At 45.5% G+C, this 26,549-nt stretch overlaps 1 protein-coding gene across 7 annotated transcripts; it reads right to left on the reverse strand.

Annotated features, from left to right (window-relative positions):
- Positions 1 to 12,662: 12,662 nt before the first annotated feature.
- Positions 12,663 to 26,216, reverse strand: TNFRSF18 (TNF receptor superfamily member 18). 7 transcript variants are annotated; one of them, XM_037381265.1, is made up of 10 exons: positions 25,943 to 26,216; positions 23,453 to 23,515; positions 22,804 to 22,992; positions 22,124 to 22,444; positions 21,978 to 22,043; positions 16,303 to 16,437; positions 15,721 to 15,808; positions 15,135 to 15,223; positions 14,048 to 14,188; positions 12,663 to 13,797 (listed from the first exon to the last, which is right to left on the reverse strand). In XM_037381265.1, the coding sequence occupies exons 5-10, from the start codon at positions 22,036 to 22,038 to the stop codon at positions 13,646 to 13,648; spliced, it is 666 nt and encodes a 221-aa protein (XP_037237162.1). In that variant the 5' UTR covers positions 22,039 to 22,043; positions 22,124 to 22,444; positions 22,804 to 22,992; positions 23,453 to 23,515; positions 25,943 to 26,216; the 3' UTR covers positions 12,663 to 13,645. The 7 variants fall into 7 exon arrangements, with proteins under 7 accessions (XP_037237162.1, XP_037237160.1, XP_037237163.1 ...); XM_037381263.1 differs by having other exon boundaries at positions 25,877 to 26,216; XM_037381266.1 differs by lacking the exon at positions 22,804 to 22,992.
- Positions 26,217 to 26,549: the final 333 nt, after the last annotated feature.

The following is a 26,549-nucleotide window of genomic DNA, read 5'->3' on the forward strand; positions in this document are numbered from 1 at the left end:
CTGGAGAGCTCTTCCAAGAAGCCTAGTGGCTCTAGAAAAAAGGTTGCTGTTGCCCAGAAAGAATTGTCAACAAACTGTCCCAACTATGCCACACGTGCAGCTCTTCAACCAGCATGAAAAACAGCCCTGAACCATTACAGAGCAAGAGGGTTTTCACAAGTTAATAAAACATGAAAAGAAAATAAAAGCTAAACTTGCCTGCGTTACGCATACCCAGCTTGCTTTCACCTGACTTGAACAAGCAGGTATCAACCTCAACTGGAAAACCAGTGACTATTTCTGGAAGTCCTCAGCTCTTTTGCAGACAGCAGTGCCTGCACCAGCCAGCCAGATATTATAGGAAAGTTACAGAAAATGAGACAACTGCTAACCACATTAAAACTCATCCCTTTTACAATGTTGATCTGACCGGCACAATCCAGCCACACTTTTTACATACAAAGCCCTTCTACAAAAACGCAGGGAGAGAAGCTGCAAAGACTAAACCTCAGGCTCAGCAGCAGAAATCCCCCAGGCTGGGCACCATCCTTGGCAGCTGTGTGACCAGCGCCCTCACTCACCAGATCCCCTGTGCCTTGCACCTTGAACCGCGCTCTGTTGACACTCCCTTTTGTTTTTCCTTCGATCGAGGTGACAGCCAAGCAGCAGCACATACTTCTTGTATCAGGCCAACATCTCAGCAGGAAATGATGATGCCTGGGGGACCAAGGAGAAGGGGAGGAAGGGAGAGAGGTTTAAAAGCGACATCAAATGTCAGACACTGCTCTTCTAACCCAAGAGGAATGTGAATGAGCAGTAAGCTGAAGGGTACGTGCGTGATTCCTTCCTCTCCTGTGCTTACTCTAACAGGGGAGTGCAGGCATGTTCACGTGATCCTGTGACAGCAGCATCGGTTTGAAGCGAGCATCATCTGGGGATGGCGGAGACAGCGACCGTACAGGCTGGCTGGGTCTGCAGGAACAGGGCCGGGGGAGGTGAGCTACTGAAGATGGGCAGGATCACATAGGTAGTAATTTGGGGGGCATGTGAAAAAGCCTATCAACTCTGCTCAAACAGAAAGACATTTGGTGCTCGAGCCTGAACCTCAGTGGCTGTATTCATTTTCCAAATATGACCCCCTTAAAGGAAAAGCTTGCTCTTCCCCTTTTCTAGCCAGAATTTACAGGAACACTAAAGCATCAGATTAATTTAAGTAGAGCCTCCCGGCTTCTCAACATGTTCCCCCAGGTGTCACAGTCTTTGAAGACAAAGGGTCAGCATCTGAGAAACTCAAGGTGGGACAGTCCTTCCCACCAGGGGTATAACCCTGCCTGTTTTGGGTGGGCAATCACAGCTAACTCCTGGGGATCTGGCAAGCACTGCTCGTGTTTTGTCAGGACACGGCCAGGACAGATGTTTTCCATCTGACTGCCACATGTCAGAGACAAATCGGAGGCCTGAAAAGAAGCTCAGGAGACTTCTAGTCCTGTTCCCACCTCTGGAGCAGCCTCAGTTCTTCCTATATCTTGCTTGACAGATGCTTGTCTGACCCATCCTTGAAAACCTCCAGTGACGAAGGCTCTGCAATGTCCCATGCGAGCCATCGTTTCTTCCTAATAGTTAACCTTTAATGCAGGTAAGGCTGCTGTCTCTATCTTATGCAGCAGACAAAAAGTAAAAATTGTTCTCCTCCTCTTTCTAGTGGCCTTTTACATATGTGAAGGCTGTTACCATACCACCTCAGTATTCTTCACTTCAGGCCAAGTGTTGTGCTACATGATACATTTCCTTCTATAATTTCACCATATTCTGTAAGAACAGGAGTCAACAGCAGAGAGAGTTAGGAAAAGTGTATTGGGGGACAGACATGGTGTACTAAGGAGAGACATATCCACAAGAGCTGCCCTCAGCACAGCAATGTCACCCAACGGCTGTCTTTGCTGTAAAGCTGCACAGACTTAAACCAAGCATGCCTTAGGGTTAACTAGAATTCCTCACATGCAAGGCAATATACATTAATGTTTTTCCTTTACTCCAGTTTTCTACTTAAACAGGTGGCAAATGCTGGTGCCTGGATGTAGAACAAGGGAAGCTACCTAATTGTCCCAGTGCCAGCCCAGTATCTGGCACCAGGAACAATGAGAGACAGATGCCAGCTTGTTTCATCATGAGATACCAAAGCACGGGTGGAAAGTGGCTACGGAGGGGATGTGAATGAGGGAGCAGGGGGGCAGCACACAGAATTCACCCACGAGGCTCAAAGGCAGATCGTGACGGTCCTTCCTCAGAGCCAGGGGTTGCAGGTTTCTTTGCACAGGGTCCCTAATGGAATCCAGGCTCACTTGCTGCCAGAATTCATCTGGCTTCGAGGTGGGTTCAGCACCTCCAGCACCAATCCAGATGGCAAATGCTCACTGCCCAGTCAGTCCCAACAATCACATCTTGTCATGGTTTAACCCCGGCTGGTAATTAAGCACCTGCAGCTGCTCGCTCCCTGCCCCCTCACCCGGAGGGATGGGGAGGAGAATAGGGAAGGAGTGTAAAACTGGAGGGTGTCCTGGTTTCAGCTGGGATCAGGTTAATTTTCTTCTTAGTAGTTAGTACAGTGCTGTGTTTTGGCCATGATGTGAGAACAACGTTGATAAAGTGCTGATGTTTTTAGTTGTTGCTGGGTGATGTTTATACTAAATCAAGGACGTTTCGGTTCCTTGGACCCTGCCAACGGAAGGGCTGGAGGGATATGGGAAATTGGGAGGGGACACGGCGAGGACAGGTGACCCAAGCTAGCCCAAGAGGTATTCCATGCCATATACCATCATGCTGAGTGTATAAACTGGGGGAAGCAGAAGGAAGGGGGGACATTTGGCATTGTGGCATTTGTCTTCCCGAGTAACTGTACATGTGGTGGAGCCCTGCTGCCCTGGGGATGGCCGAACACCTGCCCGCCCATGGGAAGTGGTGATAATTCCTTGCTTTGCTTGCGTGTGCGGCTTTTGCTTTGCCTATTAAATTGTTCTTATCTCAACCCTTGAGTTTTACACTCCTTTCCATCCCTCTGAGTGAGGGGGAGTGAGCAAGTGGCTGTGTGGTGCTTGGTTGCCGGCCAGGGTTAAACCACAACAGAAGGTTAAGAACAATTCAATTGAAATAGAATAAAAATGAAAGAACAATAGTAACAATAATGACAATAACAATTATAATGAGAAGGAGGGAAGGGGGAATAAAATCCAAAGGGAAAGGAAGAAAGAAACACGCAATACACAGTGCAGCAGCAATGCCCAGCCAGTCCCTGAACAATGGTCTGCCCAACCTGCCAACCCCCCCCCCCCCCCCCGGTTTATATACCAAGTGTGACACCCCGTGGTATGGAACATCCCTCTGGCCAGTTGAGGCCAGCTGTCCCAGCTGTGCCCCCTCCCGGTTTCTTGTGCCCCTCCAGCCCTCCCACCAGCGGGGCCTGAGAGACTGAAAAGTCCTTGACTTGTTATAAACATCACCCAGCAGCAACTAAAACCATCAGCACGTTACCAACATCGCCCTCACGTCAGAGCCAAACACAGCACCGCACTAGTTCCTAAGAAGATGATGAACTCCATCCCAGCCGAAACCCGGACACAGCTCTTTTCCGGTGAGCTCGTGCAGGAGAAATGCAAAGAGAATGGGATGAAAAGAGGAAAGAGGAGCAGCTTTGAAAGTGGAGGGGGGGGGGTTGGGGACTTTGAGAATGCAGGCTGGAAATGAACAGTTACTCGAAGCTGTTCGAGGCTACAGCAACTATGCTACACATAAATTCGCAACTGCTGCCCTATGCTCGCAAAAGAGTTTAGAAAAATTGCTGCTCGGTTTTGTTCCTGGGATGTAACTACTACACAGGTTAAAAAAAATAATATTACATTCCCTTACAGTCACAAAATAAAGACTTATTCTTCCATACGTGCTGTCACGCAAGTGACACGCTGCAACATGCACAAGAGTCACCAGGTGGCAGGGTCACACTGCCACCGAGCCACCCCCGGCTGCGCCCTGGGGAGCGGGCACACACCAGTGCTCCCAAAGCGTTTCCCAGTGTGTGGTGGTACGCTCAGATTCCTGAGGGGCAAGAGGCAACTGAACAGCCAGCTTGTCTTCGCCCCCTCCCTGGTGTTATTTACTAACAGTTCTAAGGTTTCTCCCTTTTTACACAACCACTTGAGGTTCAGCATGACATAGGCTCTACGCACCGTGGTACCTTAGTTGCACGCTTGCCTTCGGTCGGGGGGCAGAAGGTGCAGCCGGGACCACCCATCCTTAAGAGCTGCTGATTTCTGATGTTCGTAGCTGTTCGTAACCAGTGGATAGAAGCTAAACTTACAGTAGCTGTTAGCCCAAGCGGTCCTGCTCTGAGGATTCAACGCAGGTTGCAGAAACCCACCCAGGACCCAGCACAGCCACATACTGGGAGCCCACATCGAACCCCATTCCCGTTAGCTGGGCAGCAGTACTGGGAAGGAAAAGGAAAATATCCCCCCAACAAAGGGACTTGAATGCCAAGCCCAAAGGGCTTCAAACTAAGGTGAAATAAGCATACAAATCAAACCAGCATCTCAAACAACCTCTTCTGAGAAGAAGGGGGAAGATGAACCTTTTCCTTTTAATAGCTAAAGCTGTTTGGCTGTCTCAGCTGCTGCTCATGAAGCCACAGCACACATGATTTTCTTCAGGTGGGTAGGAAACCTGCTGCAAATTAAGAACTTCATCATGGGTTTCCCAATTTCCAAGCATATATCCTAAATATCTTTCTTTTACCACCCCATAACCCTGAAAAATATCATACTTGTACGTTTACCTTACTTTCCTCTGTCTCAAAAAAAAAAAAAAAAAAAAAAAAGAAAAGATGCCATCTGATGAACAGTGGAAGAAAAGGGAGCTGGTGAGACATCTGTTGTGTAAGACTATTCTGAAGTGAGAAGGAAAACTTTTTCGGCATCTGGGAAGGATGTGAGTGGCTAGTGGCTGCACGGGGGTCATGTACAATGTGTACTGCTCTGACACCTGGGTGATCTTAAGAAGACTGGAACCAGCAGAAGTTTAGGCTCGCATGGAACTGATGCTTAAAGAAAAGGAAAAAAAAAGAAAGAAAACCCCCAGGCTAATTATGTCGAAGTCCCACAGTATTAAAGAGTTAAAAGGAAGTGCTGTTGTACTTCTGAAAGCTGCTTCTGACAATGTGTCCAAACAGTCACACCGCTTCCACGGGACTGAAGCTGGGAGGGACAGTCCATCCCTTTCCCACCACACAGCAAGATCAACATTTTCTAAACATATCCCTGCAGATGTGTGCCTGCCCTGTTCTAAAAAGACCCTCACCACTTGCTGAGATCCTACCAGCTTTCTAAGCAATGAATATCCAGCCTGAAGAAGAATAGTAACCATGGCTGGCAGAGGAGCAACTGGGAGCTGCAGACAGTCCTGAGTTCTGGTGTGTTGTCATAGTCATTAAACTTCATATTCTGCCTTTGACTGAGAGCCACTGAGTGGAACTTACTGCACATTTTTGCTGTCTCTGAGATGCCTCGTTTCCACAGGACTCCGAGGAAAGACTGCTGATCCTCTTTCCAGAAGATCTGCTTTTCTCTCTGTGGATAAGGACAGGGCTGCAATCACATACAAGGTAACAGAGGAAACATTGGAAATGGTCAAATAAGTGAAGAACTAAAAGGAGTTGGAACTAGCGAGCAGCACTGGGTGATGAAAATGTCTGAACAGCAAGGAGAAAAGGGAGAAGCTGGCGGAAAAGCATCCTTTTTCTTTTCTTCTTTGAAGGGAAAACTCCACCTAACTGGAATGCAGGCAAAGCAGAAGTCTGCTGTGTGGGGAGGTTACAGTTTGAACTTACACATATGTAACTGACAAAAACAAGAGCTATGAAACATGGGGGTGTCTGTCTGAACACAGGGAAACAGTTTTTTAACGGTGAGGGTGACTGAGCATGGGGACAGGTTGCTCAAAGAGGTGGGGCAGTCTCCAGCCTTGGAGATACTCAGAAGCTGCTTGGGCATGGTCCTGGGCAACTGGCCCCGGTGGCCCTGCCTGAGCTGGGGTTTGGACCAGGTGACCTCCAGAGGTCCCTTCCAACCTCAGCCAGCCTGTGATTCTAACGAGAAACTGAGCCACACCGGTGCTCAGGCTTGCCTTGGGGATGGGTTTTCTTGTGAAGGTCTCCCCCAGGGGATGGTCCCCGAGGCTTTCCTGGCTGGAGGCTCACAACTGTGTGCCACCGCAGGCTCTGCACACTTCCATCCCTGAACTGTTCCCTGCTATGTCTTGCAGGAAGCTTGACAGAACCAACCTTTATCACCTGTTCCACAGCAGAAGATTATGAAAAATGTTTTTTCTACCTACAAAAGTTATTTATCAGAGAACTTCACTGCAGCAAAATCTCTTTTCAAGCCTGGGATATTCAGGATTTTCCCAGCCATAGATTCATCTAAGACATACCAACCTCCCAACTTTTCTCCTCCTTTTCCACAAAAGACTCACCCGAGCAGGGAGTTGTCTTCAGGCCCATCTTTCTCCTGATGAGATTCATCCATTTGGCCAGTGAAGTATCAGTGGGTATTCAAAAAAAGAAAAATGCTCTGTCAGAAGGGGTTGAATTTGGGTCCTCTTTGGCAAAACACCTACCTACTCTAGGAGTGAAAGACTGATACCTAAGCGCTCAGCCCGCACTGATTTCGGTGTAAATGACATACTGAAATAAGTAGAACTGCTGAGGGGAGGAAGCAGGGCATGGGACTCTGCTTGATGAAGCTAGACAGGCACATCATGCCACTCTGCATCCCAAAACAGTTGGATCTCACTACTACCTTATGACCTGGTTCCCTGGAAGTTACAGCCATGTAAACAGGAGTTAATACCAAGCAGGTCCTTCAAAATGCCACCTTATCTAGGTTCTAGTTTGCAGTCTCACCATTTTTTGCTGGCCAGCAGATGTAGCACACCCTGCACAGTGGATAACCCTGCCTGGGCTCAGGAGAGAGAAAGGTGAATTAGCAGTGGCTGTGCTGAAAGCAGGGGAGATGTCGGGCTCAGCGCACTCATGGATGATATGGCTATTCTATAGTCCAGCATGGCTATGTTTGTTTATCCAGTGTGGAAATTCTTGGCAGAGCTAGAATATTCATGTGCTGAAAATATGTTCCAGCCAGAGAAAATCCTTGATCCTCTGGCTCTCCAGCTACCACCAACCATCCCGGAGAGACCCCAGCAGCATCACTAGGTGACAGTAGCATCCAGTGACAAGAAGAAGATATTTTGAATCCAATCCCAATAAAAAGTAACGAAGATGCAAGAACGAGTAAGACTGGACTGGAAATTGGAAGCCAAGTTTCTTTCAGACCGAGAGGTGAACAAGGATCTGCGCACAAACTGTGCTCCACGGGCTGTGGTTTTGAATGGGCCATTGCAACCAATGCAGGATCTTGTGATTCTGACCTCAGCTGTACACATATGCTTCAAGCAGAAATCTTTCTCAATTTTCTTAACCATATTTATTACTTCATTCTTATCAGAAAAAGAAACATTGTAAAATACTGTGTAAATACTACAAATAAAACTCTTTTACCTGAACCTAAACGATGTGTAGAAAACAGCATTCAGGTAAGTATCAGTTCGAAGAGCCATTGTCTTCCTTTGAAATGGCAGACACGCTGCAGTTCTTGATGGTGAATAGTCCCTTTTCTATAGCTTTTCTTCCTTGTGCAAATCAAGAAGAAATATTAATCCTGGAAGTTTTCATAAACCAAAAATCATTTCCCAAATACTCAAATTGCTGTCTTCTACCCTCCAGGAAGGACAACCCAAAAACCTCCAGGCTGAATCAAATCTATTCATTTTGATGATTTCAAAATACTTATTTGGATTGTGAACACCTTAGGAATTTTTTCCCTGACCCTACATATGTAGCACTGAAAAGGAAGCATTGCCACAAACCAAACCAACCAAGCACTGAATTTCAAACAGAAGTTCTTAGTTACCCGTAGCTTAATCACCCAGGTAGCATCCATGGTGCAACTGCAAAGTCACCTGAACGAGCTTTGTGTGGCCCTATGTTCTGTCCCAAGTTTTCCTTTATGCGGCTTGCACTGGCCACATGTCAATCAAGAGAACAGGCAACTGATTATACTGGGAAAAAAAATAATTCAACAATATTAGAAGAAAAAAAAAGAAAACTAACAAAGATATGCCTACAAGCACCATAAATTATGAGCCACCTTTCTGATGCTTTTAAGAACTGAACAGCTCTGCCAGGTTGGGCTGAAACTAGGCAGTAAGTTGTAAAGTTATTTGGAAAAAGTTGTGTAACCACACAGTTGCTTAACTTCCCTTTCCTTGGGAAAGGAGGCAAAAAAAAAATAAAAATTAAGGACAGGAAGTCCCATGAAAATATTGGTTTACCTTCTTCAGTTTTAGAACACAAGTAATTTTCGGGGAACATGAGCAGACATGGTAGCAGAACAAAACACTGCCTGCTCATATCCTTAGTTGCCTTCTGTTTGAGCAAGACCTCTAGCAGGGGAAAAGCCGTTTCTGTACCTCTGGCATTTCTCTTACCCTGTTACTCTTTTGCAGCTAAAAAATGAAGAAATCCCCAGAGCTCATGGGGCCCCCACATACCTGTGATCACTGTTCACGTGTGTGGGTGAATGGCTGTAGGAAAGGGTATTGCCTTGCTCTCCTGACCACTGCCCTGCATTCCCTAAAACTGTGTGGGAAGGTCTTTATCTGATTATGAACAGCAAGCCACTTCTAAATAACAAATATTATTTTAAACAAAGCTTAAAACTTTGTTTTAAGAGCATGACATTTCTTAAACATTTACAACCAGAGAAAATCCAGAACAAGTGTAGATCTCGAAGAATTTTTTCTATTAAACTCTCGGAGAAGGTGCATGAAAACAAGGACAGAAACATAACTCCTCTCCTCTGCTAGGTGCCTTTTCCCTGCCCTAAAATTTTGCCACCTTACCTTTTCATTTTAAAAGTAAAAATTTAGGAATACTGCTCCAGATTAGAAGCACAACATGCTAAATGGTATCAGGGAAATAATAGACGTTGCTCAGAGAAAAGCTGCTAAATTTGGTTCTGACTTCAGAGCTCGGTCCCTGGAGGGTGGCAGGGCTCACTGGAGGGTGGCAGGACCCACGGTGAGCCGAGGTTCTCCCCTGAAGGCCAGGTTCAACCCCCACTAGCCAGTCACTCTCCCTTTCAGGTGCAGGGAAGGGACTCTCGGGCACAGCTCAGCCACCTCAGCTTTTTAAAACACGTTGTGTTAGTAGCCTCCTAAAACTTACCCCTCACGGGTACGCAGCTCAAGAACTTTTTTTACAATGAGCTTCCCCAGTTCATAGAACCCACAGACAAGTTTAAGATATGTGCTGGACAACTCCTAATAAAACAAGGACTAAGTGTTACCAACTGTCCCACAAAAAATGGCATTTTTTTCCATAAATGTGAAATATACCTTTTAAGCTTCAAGTACACATCATGTAAGACTTACTGTGTCCTCAGTCGAGCCAACATTTGATGTTGTAATTTCCGAACCTGCATAGTTGCCTTTTTGTTAGGACAGTCAAGGAATCTTTTCTTTGTTTTTTAGATATCACCATGTATCGTTTAACTACTACTACTACATTTAACTACTCATGGCAATAACATTAATGAAGCGTTGTATTTCTAAATGTGTTTGATCACTCAGCCTCTAGAAACCTTGGGATATTTTTTAGGGGTGTTTTATTTTCTCTTTTGAAATAAGACTCATGCAAAAAATAAAATTGTTACAGACATCGAATGGGATGTAAATGATCTGCGGGAGAAGCCTTTTTTAACCTACAGTCCATATACAGAGATCAAACCGAAATTCAAATCAGACCTTGAAAAACGCCATAAAGTCTGGGATTTGAGCTGAAAATTCAGCCATGACCCGATTCAAATACTGCAGTAATTGCACACTGATTAAATAAATCTGTTGTCCTTTCTGAATGGAAACTTAAATCCAGTGTTTACTTACAAGCTCACTGTTCTCAGCCCATAGCTTTCATTTCCTTTGATGCAAAGAACAGCTTTTTTACAGAAATTCTCCAGGGCTTAAATGATTCACAGTTTGGGTTTTTCCCTCTGAATTGGAGCTTTAAGAAGTCAGGAAATCGGTGGCTTTTCCCATCAACAAGCAGCCGTCAAGTCAGGTGGTTAGGTAAGCAGGAGGTGGAACTGGTCTTGAAGGTTGGCACATAGAAACCCAAAAGGCCGCTGTGCAAATTTCCAGTGAATAACACAGCTCTGTTCATCGTGTTTCAGTATTAACTGGCAGTGGCGGCGGCCATTCGACACCCACAGCCCAGAAAGTCTTCTACACCTCACCAAGATCTGCTGCATGTTGCCAGAGGCACAGACTTCCACTAGACGCTCAAACCTTTCATTCCCCAAATAGTAATCTCTGCTGAATTTTTTTTTTTTGCCCAAAATGTTGCTGCTTCTCTGTCAGGAATGGAAAAAACGGTCAGTCCCAGCATCCAGCTGCATTGGGAGCAGGTGGCTAAGCAGCTGGTTTAGCCAGTAGCCAGGAATCGGTTTGCCCCTTGCTTAGAAACGGAAAAAAGCACAAGTGCACCACCCTAAAATCTGGTGACAGAAGAATTTGCTTGGGGGTGTGTTGCTGAAATAGCCAGAGTCCCATAAGAGAGGGGAAGTGAACTGGGAAAGGAAAACAAAGTGCACTCCAGGACACTGGGCTAGGATGACTTAAAGAATAAAACCTTACGTTTCCAGTTGGCTTAATTACATCACATAGGCACTTTGTTCAATTTTCAAGTTTATTTTAAAAGGTCACAATCAGAAATCTTGTCGAATACATTAAAAAAAATCAAGAAGGGTCAATACAGAGCCCAGAATAAACACGGCCAACATAGAAGGAGCAGTAAGAAGTGTCTTTATTAGCCAGCGTTTAGACTGATGACTATATTAAACCCTACAGAGAAACTGCTTACAAGGCAGAGGCAGTCTTAGACTTTTTAAAAGTTTTCACATTTAATCCAATCCAATGCTTTTATCTTTCTTTGGCTGAATCTCCAGTTCATCTCAATTAAGAATTTGCACATTTCCCAAAGCAATGGAGGAAAACACTCTCTTTTAAAGTGAATTTCACACAGCGATATCTATGGGGAAAATTATCAGTAACGCAAGAATTAACAGTAAGAGGATCAAAGAAGGCAAAAATACATTGGAAGTACTAATTATGTCTCACATCTTTTTAGGGTTGAGAAGTATCACTGCTCCCCTTCTGCATGAAGGGAAAGCTAAAGAAAAGGGATATCAGTTGCAGTAAACACAGCAACAGAGAAGGTAGAAGATTAAAAGTAGCACTATGGAGGAATACACTACAGTGAACAAGGATAACCGTTTGCATTTCATTTCCCCTTACAATTATTTCACGCAGTTACAAGATTCTATAATGTGCGCGCGCGCGCACACACACACACAAAGAAAGGCAGAAGAGACAGGATAACTCCTCTTGACATAATCACTGAAGAAATGTTCAGCAAGAAAACCATGTCCATGAATCATAACATTAATCCTTCAGCTCTGTTCAAGCTTGCCAAGACCTCCTCCCGAGAAGGCTTCAAGAAAGACCAACTGGAAAGAGCTTAGAGAGAGAGAAAGAGGTCTAGAAACCACAACCTGTGAAGCTGGGTAAGAGCCTAGAGAGACCAAGGAGGTATGATAGCTTATGAATGCTTTAAAAGATGCTGAAAAATCCAAGTTTTTTTCTCATAATCATAATGGATAATATAAATGTTAACTAACAAAATCTCTCTCCTTCTCTGACCTGAAGTCAGTCACTGGACTGGATTGCCCAGAGAGGTCATGAAGCCACCTCTGGGCCAGCTGAGCAGGCAGATCGTTGTCCAGTCTCGCCAAGCCCTGGCGCACAGAGGCTATGTGAGTAGCTTACCCAGGCAATAACCTGTTCCACGTCCCAGGGTTCTCCGTTCACAGATGTGGAGGCAATAACTTCTGCTCCACAGCTACTGTAATTTCACAGAGGCCTACTGAAAACAGCATGTCATTCAGACTTGGAATAATCAATCCCCTTTGAGTATTTAGTAAGGTGATTAACAGAAATGTCATTATTCTGTTAGGGTTTAATTTAGAAGTCCTGTACTGTTTACATTATCTGTAAGAAATCATGAGGAAGTTGCTGTAATGTGAGATATTTATAACCTTTCATGTGAAGACTGAGTCAAAACTCATTTTTGCCTGGAGCTGATTCAGTCATAAAAGAGCCTACTCCAAGCAGCCTTCATCAGAAGGCATCCAGAGCCTTGAATCTATTATTGCAGTCACATAACACAAAAATAATTACATTAAAAAGACATTCAGGTTTTAACTAGTTGAAGCCACAAGCTAGGTTCATATTTGAAATCACTGTCAATTCACAGCAAGCAACCAGCTCCAGCTAAACCCCTGTCCCTTTAAACTCAGGCAAAACAATTAATTCTAGCCATGTTAGAGCTCTATGAAACTGGAGGAGTACTAATCTAACATTTAAAAAAAGTCCTCCATGGTACAATTTCCAGTAAAGGCAACATCTTTTAGCTGATGATCAAGTCACTGGAGCTATGCTGGTATATACCAGCAGATGCTCTCCTTCTTCTGGGGTGGAGAAAAAAGCATCAAGAACAAATGCAGGGCTTTTCTCTGCTTTCTACTATCTTTTTCTGCCATATAAACCAGGTGAGAAGAAAGCACAAAACCCAAGGATTTTCTCTTGGCAGCATGATCCACATCTGAGCCTTTCAGAAGTCTCCCTCTTGTATTCTAGTACTCCAGGTACCAAGGATTGCTGAGTTACAGAAGAGAAGGAGAGAGATGTTACTCCCTTCTTCCCCTGGTTTCCCTGGAGGGGATGAGAGGGTCACAGAACATGCACAGAAACACGTCTGCAAGCACAAATGATGGGCCGGTGGCACCCACACCGGCACCTCTGTGCACTGAGACCGGCCTAACCAACACCTTCTGTTGGGACTGGAGAGGAGGGTATGAATGATGGAGAGCCCTGGCCCTTTGCTGCGCAACAAAGAGGGCAATTTGGCAGGAGTGAGAAGTCCTGTCTGCTCAGCAGCAGGTAGGGTGGCTAGGCACAATGCCTCATCCCCTTAATGAGCGTGAGGACACATCCTGGGAACAACGATAGCTTGTGGAAGCTGTGAGAGCCCTACCGGTACCTCTGCCTTTCCCATGCACCAAAAGGATGACAGTGGGATGCCATCCTTCACCACAGAGACGTGCAGCAGATGCAGAGGGGAATAATGACAGGAAGGGTCCCTGGTCCCAAACACAGTTGAAAAGAGCATCAATGAGAAAAAAAAAGAGAGAGAGAGAGGAAAAAAAGGTCAGGAAACTTGCAATAGTGCCAGACAGCTGAACCAAATGTCAGCCAGACTTGGTACATTTTCTTTTTCTAAATGTTAAGTTTGTTGAGAAGAAACAAAGCGAAACTCCCCCCAAACCCATCCCTTGTTGCTACGTCTGTAACGATGCTTTATGCATCCAGCCCCTCCCTTCTGTTTTTTTTTGAAAAGCTGAGCTCAGCTCCCCAGCTCTGACAGCACATTGCAATTTATCTGTTTTCATTGTTGGCTCTGAGGGTGGGAGTAGCAAGGCTTTTCTTCTGGTGTTTTGTCTCCGTGTTCTTCTTCTGGAAACTGGCAGCTGTAAGTCTCTTCTCCAAGGTGTGACAGTTCTGGAGCCCCCGGCAGCCTAGGGAAGTTATGTTCCAGATCTGCAGTGAGAATAAGCAAAAGCACTGCACATACAAAAGGTCTTCACACATGTCAGCTGCCCATTACCTTTACCAACACAGCCTCTCTCTGAGGAAAGGACAAAGAAACTAACTCACGTGCCCAAAATCACAGAGTAAATCCATACTGACTCAATTTATTCAACTTAATTTATTCCATTCTGACTCTGAATCAATGGACACACTGCTCACCACTGAAAAGCTGCACAGAAGTCCACAAAGGTGCACTTACCGTCAGCCATGTGGTATTTTTCTTTCTTCAGTGACCATATGCAGAAATGCAAGAAGAAGGTCAGCAAGATGAGAACAAATACAGCCACTGCGGTAAGGATAGCCAGGATGGTGGTATAGAGAGAGTCAGTTGTAACAGGAGCTGCAATTAAATATATTTAATAAAGATTAAGAAATCATGTGCCTAGCCTATTGTTAAAGGGAAGGCAGTTCTTCCAAGGAAATTTAGAAATTCATTTCCTCTTTCTGTTGAAAACAATTTTACAAGGAAAAAACCAAACACTGCAGGTATTAACAATAAAACGGAGAAGCTCCAAGTCAAGGGTGCAGTAGGTCACTGTCTGCGGTAAGAAACATTCATGCTAAAAACCCACATGCCTGATCCCTTCGTTGTTCAGCGCCTGTCTCTCTTGCAGCTGTCACTTGTTCTATCTGCTCTGTTTTGGCTTTTGCTTTTTTTGGGGCATTTGGTTTCGATGTTTCCCTGATTAGCACTACAGCATGCCAAGTTTTCACACTTGTGTCTGCCTCATGAAAGTTGAAAGTAGCACCTTTCAGCAATTTGTCTCAGCAGAACTAGTAATTTCTCTGAATGAAGGGCCCAGACCTGAAAGGCACCAACACATCGCAGGGACAAGGGTGGGGGGGAAAGCAGGAGCAGTGCAGCTTGCTGTTTTCAAGCTACTCAGTACCTGCAAAGCCTGTACCCATTTATTCCTATATAATTTGATCTATGATAGGATGTGAGATTTCAGTTATGGGTGTTGACTCAACCAATACTTGCAAGGGAACTGGATGACTAACTAAGTTATTGCCTTCCTAAGAAAATCTAGCAAAACAGCAAGAGCAGTTCAATGGAAAACTCGTAATTTGCCAAATAAGCATGCTCTATTCATTTTCTTCATTAGTGACAGTGCTTTAATGGTGGAATCTTTGCCCCAGTCAACAATTCTACATATATTAATATTGCAAGAAACACAACAGTAATTTTCAAAGCAAATTTTCATGATAGCAAGCTCTGGGTGATAACTATGCAGCAAGTCACCAAGAAGCATAGAGAAAAGAAACAAATCATTGTGAGAAGGTACCTTGCTCCAGATCTTTAGCAGGGAAACCACATATTGCATTATGTGTACTGTTGCCTTGCTTGATTGTTAGAAATCCAGAACTTTCACAACTAAAAGAAGAATAAGAGTCACATTTAGAAGGTCCCTGCCTTTCCCTTCATTTGTCTCCAGCCTCTCTTGGCTCCCTTTCTTCCTTTCCTCCACTCCTCCCACAACCTGATTCCTTTTTTTCCCCTTTTTATAGCAGTGCATGTAAAGTTATGGCTGTTCCCGAACAAGATAACACACATCACAACTGTTTATGTGCACAATTTTTTTAGTTTCTTTGTTTCAAGTGATGTTCATATTTGGAATTATTTTGCATCAGTTTGAGCTGAACTTGGAAGGAAGTTGAACACACAGCAGTTCATCTTAAGTGCCGCTTTTAGTATTTATAAAGCCAGAGGAGGAAGAAATATCATCTAGTGCTGAATTTAAAAAACCTCATCATTTAATCTCATTGGTGATCTTGTCTTTGAATCAATTTTATTTTCTAATTTAAGTACTAATCATTTGAGAATTTTATCACACATATTTCCAAAGAAGAAAAGTATCAATAAATACATACTCAGTCCAGTTACGGCACCAGCCATTCTTAACATTGGAATAGGTTCCTATCTCACATGGTTTACATTTGAATGTGAAGTCTAAAATGCCTACAAGAAAAGAGAACATGATATTATCAGTCAGTGCCTTTACTGAAAGATGTGGATACAACAGATTAGAGCACGATGCATTCCCTCTACACTCTTTCTGCATTATGAATCACCCCCCTGGAGAAATACATGAGCAGTTCTTGCCACCCTCGCGTTTTGGGAAATGTATGGGAAAACCCCTTACAGAAGAGGTACGGAACAGTCTGATCTGACAGCAGAGGGTTTGAAGTTAAGAGGCAACACAGAATAAAAGTCTTCCACTGACAGTTCTAGCAGCTTGGAAGAAAAGTAATACCGAAAGTCTAAGCATAAAAGTGAAAGTCTCAGAATTTAGGAAGGGAAGAGTTTTAGTCACAGAGATGACAGTATAAAAGCCATTTCTCTCTGCATCATAAGCCTTCCCAAAAGTAGGTTGTAGCAAGTGATGGAAATTGCTGCTCAGCCAGCCACTTATACTGAGCCCTGTTTAGCGCCACTGGCGTTTCTTTAGTTACCGAGCTTAACCAGCTCCTCGCCCTCTGCGCATTCAGGAAGTTTTTTGCAGTAGAGACATGTGTTATCGATACAGCTGTATCCCTGACGACATCTGCAGTCATGGTCCTCAATATTTTGGCATATGCTGTTGTCTCCTGCCAAAAAGGAAGAAGTTAGACTTGCCTTTGTCATGGAGGACGGAAAACAACTTAACCATTTGTCTTACTGGCTGATACAGGTGAAATTACAGGTTCCTTACTGTACTGTGGTGGAAAAAATGGACACCAGCAAGATATCACTCCCATGCATACTGGATAAAGTTTAGAGTACTCAAATTCAGCACCACTCAGATTTTTACACCACGGTTATCTGAGCACTGCATGACTTACCACTGTAACCCCTCTCTCTTATCTGGAATACCAGCGCAGGTCGTGGCAGACAGAAGCAAGGCAGCAGGCTTGCTTGACTACATTGTGCAGATGTAGACATTGTGGGGTGAGGAGGGCACTGCCAGTGTCCCAGGGAAGCACTACACATTAACAGGCCGCCCAGTCAGCCCTCAAGACACTGCCAGCACCCTTCTCAGTTAGGCTCAGCCAAGTTAGACGAGGGATGCCCAAAAGACCCTTGGCCAGTGAAGCCAGAGCTCCTTTTCCATGCCTTTCCTAACAACAGCAGCTGCTTCCTACACTGCTGGCAGAAGTGGGTCTAAATCCAAGCCATAAAACCAGCAACCCTTCCTGCCCTCTGTCCTTCTATTTCTAGAGGAAATCTGCTGTGAACTTTGCTTGCACTCAAAAAATATCACCTCTAATTCTGACAGGCTCCTGGGTTCATGAAAGCAAAGGATTGATCATATATACTGATCCCATCAGTAAACAGTATCAAGCAGTCCTTCGGGCAGTTGGAGACCAGTTAGAGGAAAAGTGCTGTTCAACCAGGAAGCCGTATAACCTTAAAGGAAAAAAAAATACAGAGGGAAATGCTGGCTAGTTTGATAGCATGCTTAAAAACCCACAGTGAGCAGCAAAGATCAAGCAAAGATTATTTCCTGAGGTTGGTGATGGAACGTACAGGGCCACCAGGGCACTGCCCACATCTTCCTCTGCCCACTGGCCTCCTCTTACTGGCCTTCAAAGCTTAATGAAGACTGGCAGCTTGGGGATGCTTCCTTCGGTGTATGACCAGCGGGTGATTCTGGAGTTGATCCCACTAAGCAATGACTCTCCTACCTCACGCCGAATGACTTTATCTCAGTGGGAAGGGAAATACCTTGGGATCTCCACACTACTGAAGACTCTACAGCTCTTCACCTATTGCTCATTCCCACAAATCCCGTGTGCCTGCTCACTCCTTCCACAGGAAGCTCAGTGTCCTTGCTGTCAGTTGAGGCAGATATATTCAAGCTACGATTAGATGGGAGGCTGACTCCGATCTAGGCACCCATGAAAGATGTAACTTCCCAGATAAAGCTGTTGCTAGCCTGTGGGACACCACCACGACCACACCAGCCAGACAAGTCTTCCAGCAACTCTGTTTTGGGACAAGCACAGAAGGAAGGTGCGTTCCTTGCTGTAGGTCACACAAACAGTTGCATATTCCTTGCTGTTCAGCTCTGGCTACTGTCACAGACAATACTAAATTAGGAAGAATAGTATGATTGCTCCTGGGACCATGGAAGAGGCCCTCAGAATCACCTGTTCTTGGGCTGAAGCCCAAGAAGCACAGAAATGTTACCCAGTAAGTCCTGCGGCTAGCCTGTTCTACCTCTCATGCCTTAATTTGACTTAAAATTACAGGCAAGTGAGAATCCATTACCATCTCCCCACCATCCCAAGACCAGGCAAGGGCACAGGTTAGACCAGGCTGTTGAAACTAATGATCACCTGAGACCTTGCCTGTGCATCTACTTGTGGGCCAAGCACAGGTCAGCAGAATGGAGGGACTGAAGTGGGATTGCTTCCCACTCTTCAGGACCACAAATTGCGGAGGACAGCCTTACAGAGAGCATCAAGCCCCATATTTCCTCTGAGGCCTGAATGGCACAGACCAAGTTTGAAACCATGTTTGAATGGAGCAAGGGCTCAGAATCAGTGTTAAGCAAATGCTTTCTTTCCTTGCAAGCAAGACCAACCCACAGAAACTTAGCTTTTGCTTTCCCTTTCCCACTACAGGATAACAAGTGTAAGCACATAACAATTCTGAAACATCAGTCTACTCAGAAGTTTATAGCTAAGGCACATCATGAATTTAGGGGGCAGGAAGGAAGCCCTTGCTGCTTTGTTTTGCATATAGAGTTACTCAAGATACATTTACATACACGCACACACACACACTGCCTGTTCCCCATGCTCAGTTACCCTGGTTGACATAGAACAATGTTGACAATCAGAAAGACAACAGGCACATCATTCCCTTACCTTTACTTGAGCTACATTTGGGGCAGCATTTCTTTTCATATTTATTGATTATTCTCAGTTCACCATCCTGGCATGGTGTTGCCAGAGTTTGCTGTGTCCATTGCCATAGGCACACCACCAGCAGCAAGCAAGCTCGGATCTTGATGTGACTGACTTCACTTGTCTGTTCAGTCATGTCTTGAGCTATACAACCCCCAAAGCACACTAGGGGGCTTGTATCAGGACTTCCCTGCAAAAGTACTCTTTCCCCTGATGCTGTGGAAGGCGCTGTGCTTTTTGTGGCTGCACTCTTCCTGTTCCTTTAGGGGGCGGGGAAAAGATTTTATTTTACGTCATTAGTTTCTTAAAAAAGCAGGGCTAAGCAACCGCACAACTGTGACTCCATTAAGAGAGCAGCAGGTTAAAAGCAAGATGTAGTATCACATAAGTTTATTTTCAAGGGGTTTTGCAAGTTGATATACAACTAAAAATTAATGCAATGCAAATTAGTGTGTGAAATTCAGTGCTCTCAGACTACTTTATTCTGACTTAGATATCCTAACGAATGTAGAAACTTGCAAGGATTTAACTATCAGATTGCAATGTATAGTCAATCCATCCATCAGACATTTTGATTCTGTTAATTGTTTTCAACTTCCTTCACTCTGGATCAGAGGACTCTTGAATTATTTTCCAGAGCCAATGTAACTCCTGGATACCACGAAACCAAGAAAACAAATACTGGCTTCCCCATAGGCTGCAAGATCAGCCCTGGGACCAAAACTGAAAATAGCTGCAATGGGCTCTTCAGAGACACATACAGCTGCTCCGACCACTGACCACTCCACCCTTGGGATTTAGACAACAAGACAGCTGCTCAGCAAAACTGTACATAGGCACAGACATGTTGCCTGTAATCATCACCCGCTGCTGGGTTTCAATTCCAAAATGTGTTGCCTTATACAAACACGTATGGAAACACCCATCTCTGCTTTATGCGTAGACAGCTTGCTTTCCCCCTCCTCCCCTTCTACTTCCACTATACCCTAGGGTTTACTTCTACCCCTGTAGCTTGCGGTTGCTTTTATGTGTGCACAGTGATGACAGTATTTAAAATCTGACCTCATTCCCAACTGAACGGATGAATTCCGATGCAGAAGGAATTTTAAAGGGATTCTTTCCCACGCTGCCTGTGATGACGAACAGGTCAAGGCAAGGGCGAGTCAGACCTGTGAGAAGACCTGTCTCTAGAAAACGCCATGCCTACAGCATTTGACACTTGCCCTGTTACTTCCTTAGTTTAAAACACAGCCAAAGAAGCCTGAATAAACTTCCCAGACATCATCGCTCTTCCTTCAGTGTGTTCTATGCTTTCTTCCTGAAGATAAATCTATGGATCTCAAAGAGTAGGTCAGTCAACACACTCTTCACTTAGTCTTTGGTCTGTTCAGGGATCTGCTTGTGTTCCTGTCATGGACTGGAAGCAATCAGATTAGTCTGGTACACAACAGAGCCTTCTGGTTTTAAAAATATATGCCACAAAGCTGCTCGTAGTCTTAAATGTGCTCGGTGAACCCATTCTATTAAAAGATGACATCCAAACTAGCTGCAAGTGGGCAAAAGACACCTCTCTGCTGTCAGTTTTTCCCACATAATTAATGCCCCTAGAAGGCCAGCTGTTATGGTTCGGAAAATAAAAGCCTCTTACTTTGTACTTCTGCTGTACAGGAGATCCCCTCCTCTTCCCACACAGCACGGCTCCTCACACTTCTCAGAGCCTGCACCACTCACGCTACAGTGGAAACAGAGACTCATGGCCAGCTCAGCTGCTGCCCAGCTTACCAGGACTTTTTACGAGGATGTGTAGCGATAGAACAAGGGGTAATGGTTTTAAGACAAAATAGAACCGATTTAGATTAGATATTAGGAATAAATTCTTCACTCTGAGGGTGGTGAGGCACTGGCCCAGGCTGCCCAGAGCAGCTGTGGGTGCCCCATCCCTGGCAGTGCCCAAGGTCTGGCTGGACGGGGCTGGGAGCAGCCCGGGCTGGGGGAAGGTGTCCCTGCCCAGAGCAGGAGGTTGGAACCGGATGATCTTTGAGGTCCCTTCCAAACCAAACTATTCTATGATTCTATGATCTGGCCATAGAGAGTCCTGAACACCACGGTTCTTGGGTTCAGTCACCCAAGTCAGGATTCCTTTCACCAGCAATTCCAATCAGCATAACCATGATGCTGTGGGCAGCACAGGGACGGTTTACAGCTACTGGTCAGGGTGCTGCCCTTGGACAGAAAACACGGTGCACTCAGCAGCATACAAAACTTTCTCACCCTCTTCAGAACTCTGCAGTCTTACACTGAAAGACAAGTTATTAGGCAAAGCACTTCAATGCTGCAGCAACATGCTCTGCAGACCTTACCTCCTCCATATTCTTCAGAAGTACAGCAGTAGCAATAGACTAGACCATGGCTCTCAGAAAAGACAAGGACAGTGCAAATGTTCCAGATGGAGGAAATAGCCTTTCCCCATCAAGCTCAAAGACAGGTATTAATAATTAGCACTGCCTAAATACCAAATACAAACATTAATCAGACTTTTGCTGAGCATCATGAACACAGCAATAGAGAAGGGACCTCCAAAGGTCATATTGAGACAACTGGCAGGAGGTACACAAGGGATCACCAAGCCTGGCAAAGGTGGCAGGCAGGCAGGCAGTTAGCATATGTGTTATCTGATACCTGGTGTTTATCAGAACAGGAACTAATAGTTTCTTTCCTTCTATCTTTTTTGAATGTTGTTTTTTCCTGAATTGGTCTCTACATGTTTTCATTCTTGTTCAAGCATTACAGTCGTGCACAGATACTACCCAGATGATGGAACATTTACAGTTAGATCACAGACAATAGCTGTACATGCCAAGTCTAAAGCTCTAGAGTCAGCAGTGACCTTTCAGAGACAACCTGACTATCTGGCTTTAAAATCTTTGGGGGTTTTCTAAAGCTAAGCTTGCCTGTCTCTGATGTACAGTAGTGACATTTCATCTGTCAATCCCTTTCTCACTCAGTTCTGTATGTGATGTATGTCAGTACTGCTAGGCTTCATGCTGCTGCCTGATCCAGTAGGGTTCCCAGCTCTCTCTGCACCTATTGATAGAACAAATGCCTATTTCACTCATCTATAAGCAGCAGTTCTCACCTCACCACCACCTGACTGCATGGTGGTTTTATTCAGCAGCAGCTACAGGATTAACTAGACAATATTTAATTAAGACATTTCAGAAATCAGGAATCCTTACCATCTTTTATTTTCACACACAAGCAGAGGTTCCATGGCCTGCAGAGCTCCTTTTGATTCATGTGACCTGTGGTCAAAATGATAAGCCCAAGAGTTAAAAGGCCATTGGAAGCAATGTGGTCTTTGGGGTTGTCTGAGCACACATACCATGAAGTGCCTTCTTTGCATGAAACACGAAGGCAGAGCAGGGTCTTGAACAAGCAAAGAGAAGCAGATGGTGGCCGAGATGTTCAGCAACACCTCAGGGTTCAGAGTTTAGTTGCCACTAAAAAGGAGCATCCAAATGCTGCTGCTACTGTCCCTTTGAAGAGAGACTCTGCAAAGGCTTGTGCCGGTGTTTGAACCAAAGGGTCTCTTGTGTGCCAGGCTCTAGTTCCCATTCTTGAATGAAGAGGTCTTAATGTTTTATGACTGTGTCCAAGAAACAAACCTCAGTTCAGAGTGCGGGGCCTCAATTTATCAGGAGACCTGAGGAAGACAAGTTTCATCTCCTTCCTTCAGCGAAGGAAGGGAGGCACAAAAACACACGGCAAAAGACCCCAAAGGCAATGGCTGGCTTCCTCCCCTGACCTCCACAGAAGGACTCTCTTCCAGCCATGCCTGCCCACACCTGTACATCTCTCAGGGCAAATTAAGGCTGAGACGTAAATGCACACTGTGATGGAACAGAAGAAAAGATGTTACAGATCTCCTAATCCTTTCTTCCTCCCCTGTGCTACCATGACCTGGACATATAACATGAGGAGGAGTGCTCAGGGATGAGATCTGAAGGAAGAATCAGTAGATTCCTCCACCCAACTGAAACGCACCAATGTGGCAGCTCTTACCTCTCTCCTCAGGGCACACGTTCTTAAGAGTATTTACAGAACTGGCTGCAAATCCTACTTTTGCCCATCATAAGGATATCCAGCCATGAGCTGAACGTCCCACACATCGCCAGGTGCCTCATTTTACAGTTTCCTTTTTGCCTGGGGCCACTGGAACCGCCAGTTTTCTGAACTGTCCGAATGACTAACCTTTTGGAAAGAACAAAGAAAAAGAAAACAAAAGATTGCAACCACTTCTCAACCACATAGTTAGTTCTTGCAAGTCCAGTGCCTTTATTGACACTCCTTGGACTTCACGTCATCAAGAGTATCGTTACTACAGAGAGTGTCTGGTTTCCTGACATGGAGATTTTTCTGATTACCCATAATGGGTGACCACAGAAGCCATGAAGTTCTTCTACAAGTGAAGAGGTTCTTCACATGAAATCTACGTAATTTCTGAATGACTATTTCTATTTGTTAGACCAATGTATAAATTGCCTTGTAAGCTCCATCTTTTAAGTTGCTTTCATCCCACTGTAGAAAAGTCCACTGCTAGCTACAGGATTCTCATTCTGTCATACAGAACTTGTCTATGCTCTCGGGAAACAACTATCAGTCGGTCTTTAAGATCCCTTTACTATGCCGTGATAGCTGTAAGAAATGTTACCTGCACAAGGGGAAGTGACTTGCCACACCAGGGAACCCGTGGTAGAACAGCAGTTTTAATGGGCTGCGAAAAGTGCAGAGAAACAGTCAGCGCAGGGGGTCAGGTCAGCACTGCAGCAAGGACGTGGTGGGGCTGGCAGCAGAGGGGGCACAGGGACATCGACTCCCCGGGAGGATACCACACGAGCAGTGACAGCTCACACAGTACTGTCCAAAGACTGGGGTAACCAAAAAGCTTAAGGACAAATAACCTGAAACTGTAAGTCAAAACTGTTGCATTCCTTTCAGTTCTGCTGCCCTCCAGGTTCAGCCTGGAGATTTTGCAGTGACTAGGACTGGCTGCCCGAGGGGTTTCCAGACGTTGGGGTATTTGCGTGCCTGCCCTCTTTTGGCACACAGGGAGAACCGCTGCCCTGCACACCTGCCCCGGGTGAGGCTGGGGGCACAGGGGGCAACGGGGCAGAAGCACAGGTGATCCACAGAGTGCCACACGTGGGCTCCTGCGGCAAGTTTAATTCTCACCCCGAAACATTTAGGGCTTTGCGGAGACCCCTGGGTCCTTCCTTCCAGCAGTGCCCAGGCCCCTGCGGCACGCACCCGCCAGAGCCACTGCCTCAGCCAACGGAACGAGGCTCCTGGTCACCTCTCGGGGCTGTCCACACAGCCTGGTCGCCAACAGCAGTGACTCCTTGCACGCTATCCCAGCGGTGCAGAGGCCAGGTAGCAACTTAACTGACATTTATAGAGGGAAACCAAATCAGGCAGAGGCAAAAACCCCCAAGTTCCCAACGCTACCACACTGAGTACTTCCTTTCCAGCTCAGCAGCTGGCACAGCGCGCATCAGCGGATGTGACCTTTCTCAAGTGTCTCATGGCAAACCTGAATCACTTTGATGCACTTCTCAGTCACAGGAGAAGGTGAAGAGAAAATGCAGGAGATAAAGGATCTGGCGTAGCCACAGCAGCAGAAACTTGTCATATATTCACAGGGAGGGAAAAAAAAAAAAAAGGAGGAAGTGAACATAAAAAGCATAAACTTAACGAATCTGTGGTTTTGGTGTTGGGTCTTTTTTAATTATAACTACTGAAACATGAAATACATGTTAAGTGCCAAACCTGCAGTCTGAAAGGAGCATTCAAGAACTGCAAAACTCTGCTCATTTACCCAATTTTTCCCCAACAACTCTCTCAAACACCATCTATTCTTGTCTTAATCCTTCTCCAAAACTGAATGCAGCAAAGCAGTGAGCAAAACAAACTTCCATGTTAAACACACAGACCTGTTAAAACTCCAGGCAGCCCTATGTGATAGATGTTCTCACATGCAAGAGAGAAAAAGTTTTAATAGAAAGCCCAAAGACAAGAGGGATTAGTGTTTTGGTTGGTTTTCTTGCTGTTTTTTTGTAGACCTAACCTCTGCCTGCAGCTAATTACAACCAGTGCAAGGGGCTGGCCGTGTGGCCTGTAACTCACGGCTGAAGTGAAATTATTCTTAAAAAAATGGCATTATTCTCACCCATAAACACAAACTTATGGGAATTATTAGTCAGTTTCATAGACGGTTCTTAAAACAATCAAGAGGCCAAATTTTAGTGACAACAGTTACACAGAAAGTTTGGTGTCTGCTTAAGTAACTTCCCGAATCAGGGCCCTATGGCAGCCAAGATGCATTTAATTTACAAATCATATAGGTTTAACTAAGTACTCTGACTGCCAATGCAGTTCACACTAAACCCAGTTAGCACTGGTTTGCAAGAAGAACCAACACCTCAGCTTACTGCATTACGCCGGAAAAAGTTTCCAGTACAGCCCTTTATTTATCTTCATTTGCTTAGATGAAGCCGCACAGCGCAGCCTGAGCGTCTCCAGCGCCTGGACGAGGGGAAACCGGAATGGCTGAACAGCAGGGACTTTGCTCTTGACACAGGCCCCTGCCTCTGAGGAGGGAAAGTTTCATTTCTGACACGTAGGAAGACAACCGTGGGCAGAAGGCAGCGCCAATTTGTTAAAGATTCTCTGCCTATTTTTAAACTACTTTCTGCCATGGTAGGGAAGACTGGAACAAAAAATCTAAGCAAGTTTTTCACAGAAAAGTGACAAGACTGAAGACGGCAATTAAAAATATTTGTTATTTCTCTATTCAGAGTGAAATATCTACATTAGTTTGTTTAAACCGGCAATCTACCAACACCCCAAAAAATACCGGACCATAAATGCCTCCACTCCTATCAAATGTTATTATGATTTAACTCTTCTGATAGCATGGGACGTCTTGGCACAGTGCTTGGACACAGCTCTGCACAGCCCTGCCAGCAGACAGGCTCTTGGGCGGGCGCAAGCACCGAAGCCAGCAGCCACAGCGTCTCCAATTTTCCAAATGCTGACGAGCAACCACAACCGGCCCTCAGCACCCTCAGCACCCTACCTCTGCCATGCACTTCCCTGGCCAGCACCAGCTCTTTCCTCAGCCAGGGAGAAGCTGCGCCCTCACCTGCGGGAAGCCTGATGGGGGGCTGAAGGAAAGCACTAGAACACGCTGCACCCCGGCACCTTCCTGTGCAGCTGCTCTAGAGGGCGGAAAACAAGTAAGATTCGTGGAAACAGCTGATGAGCCCACACCAGAGGAGCTCTGCTGCCACAGCAGCACTTCTGTCCAGCCAGCAGCTCCTCGGTTCCCGCGGGCTGTGTTCTCACCGTACCGCCCGCAGCCCCGCACAGCTCCCCAGTTATCTGCGCCTTGCTCCGTTACATGGAAATGCGGCACTTGCTGCGCTGCCGCTGGAGCACGGCCTATGAACTCGGTAAGCATCGTTTCTGAGAACGTGTTGGGTGTTCCCTGGAACGTGCTCCTCCGCTCCGTCCGTCGCGATTCGCCATCCAACCCCCTGCAAGATGACAGCACCTAGGCCACAGCACACTTGCGAAGACCTCTACACCCACGACAGGGGCTCCATGTTTTTGAAGGGGCTGAGCCTTATCACCTCGAATGCCCTGGCAACTCTCAGGTCAGAACTGCTGCCAGGCCAGATTTACAGAGAACACCACGACACAGCTTCCGCGAGTCGCACAGAAAGCCAGGGCAAGGCAGAACGCAAACT

Source organism: Falco rusticolus, chromosome 3, assembly GCF_015220075.1.
Source record: "Falco rusticolus isolate bFalRus1 chromosome 3, bFalRus1.pri, whole genome shotgun sequence".
In the NCBI taxonomy this organism is placed as follows: Eukaryota; Metazoa; Chordata; class Aves; order Falconiformes; family Falconidae; genus Falco; species Falco rusticolus.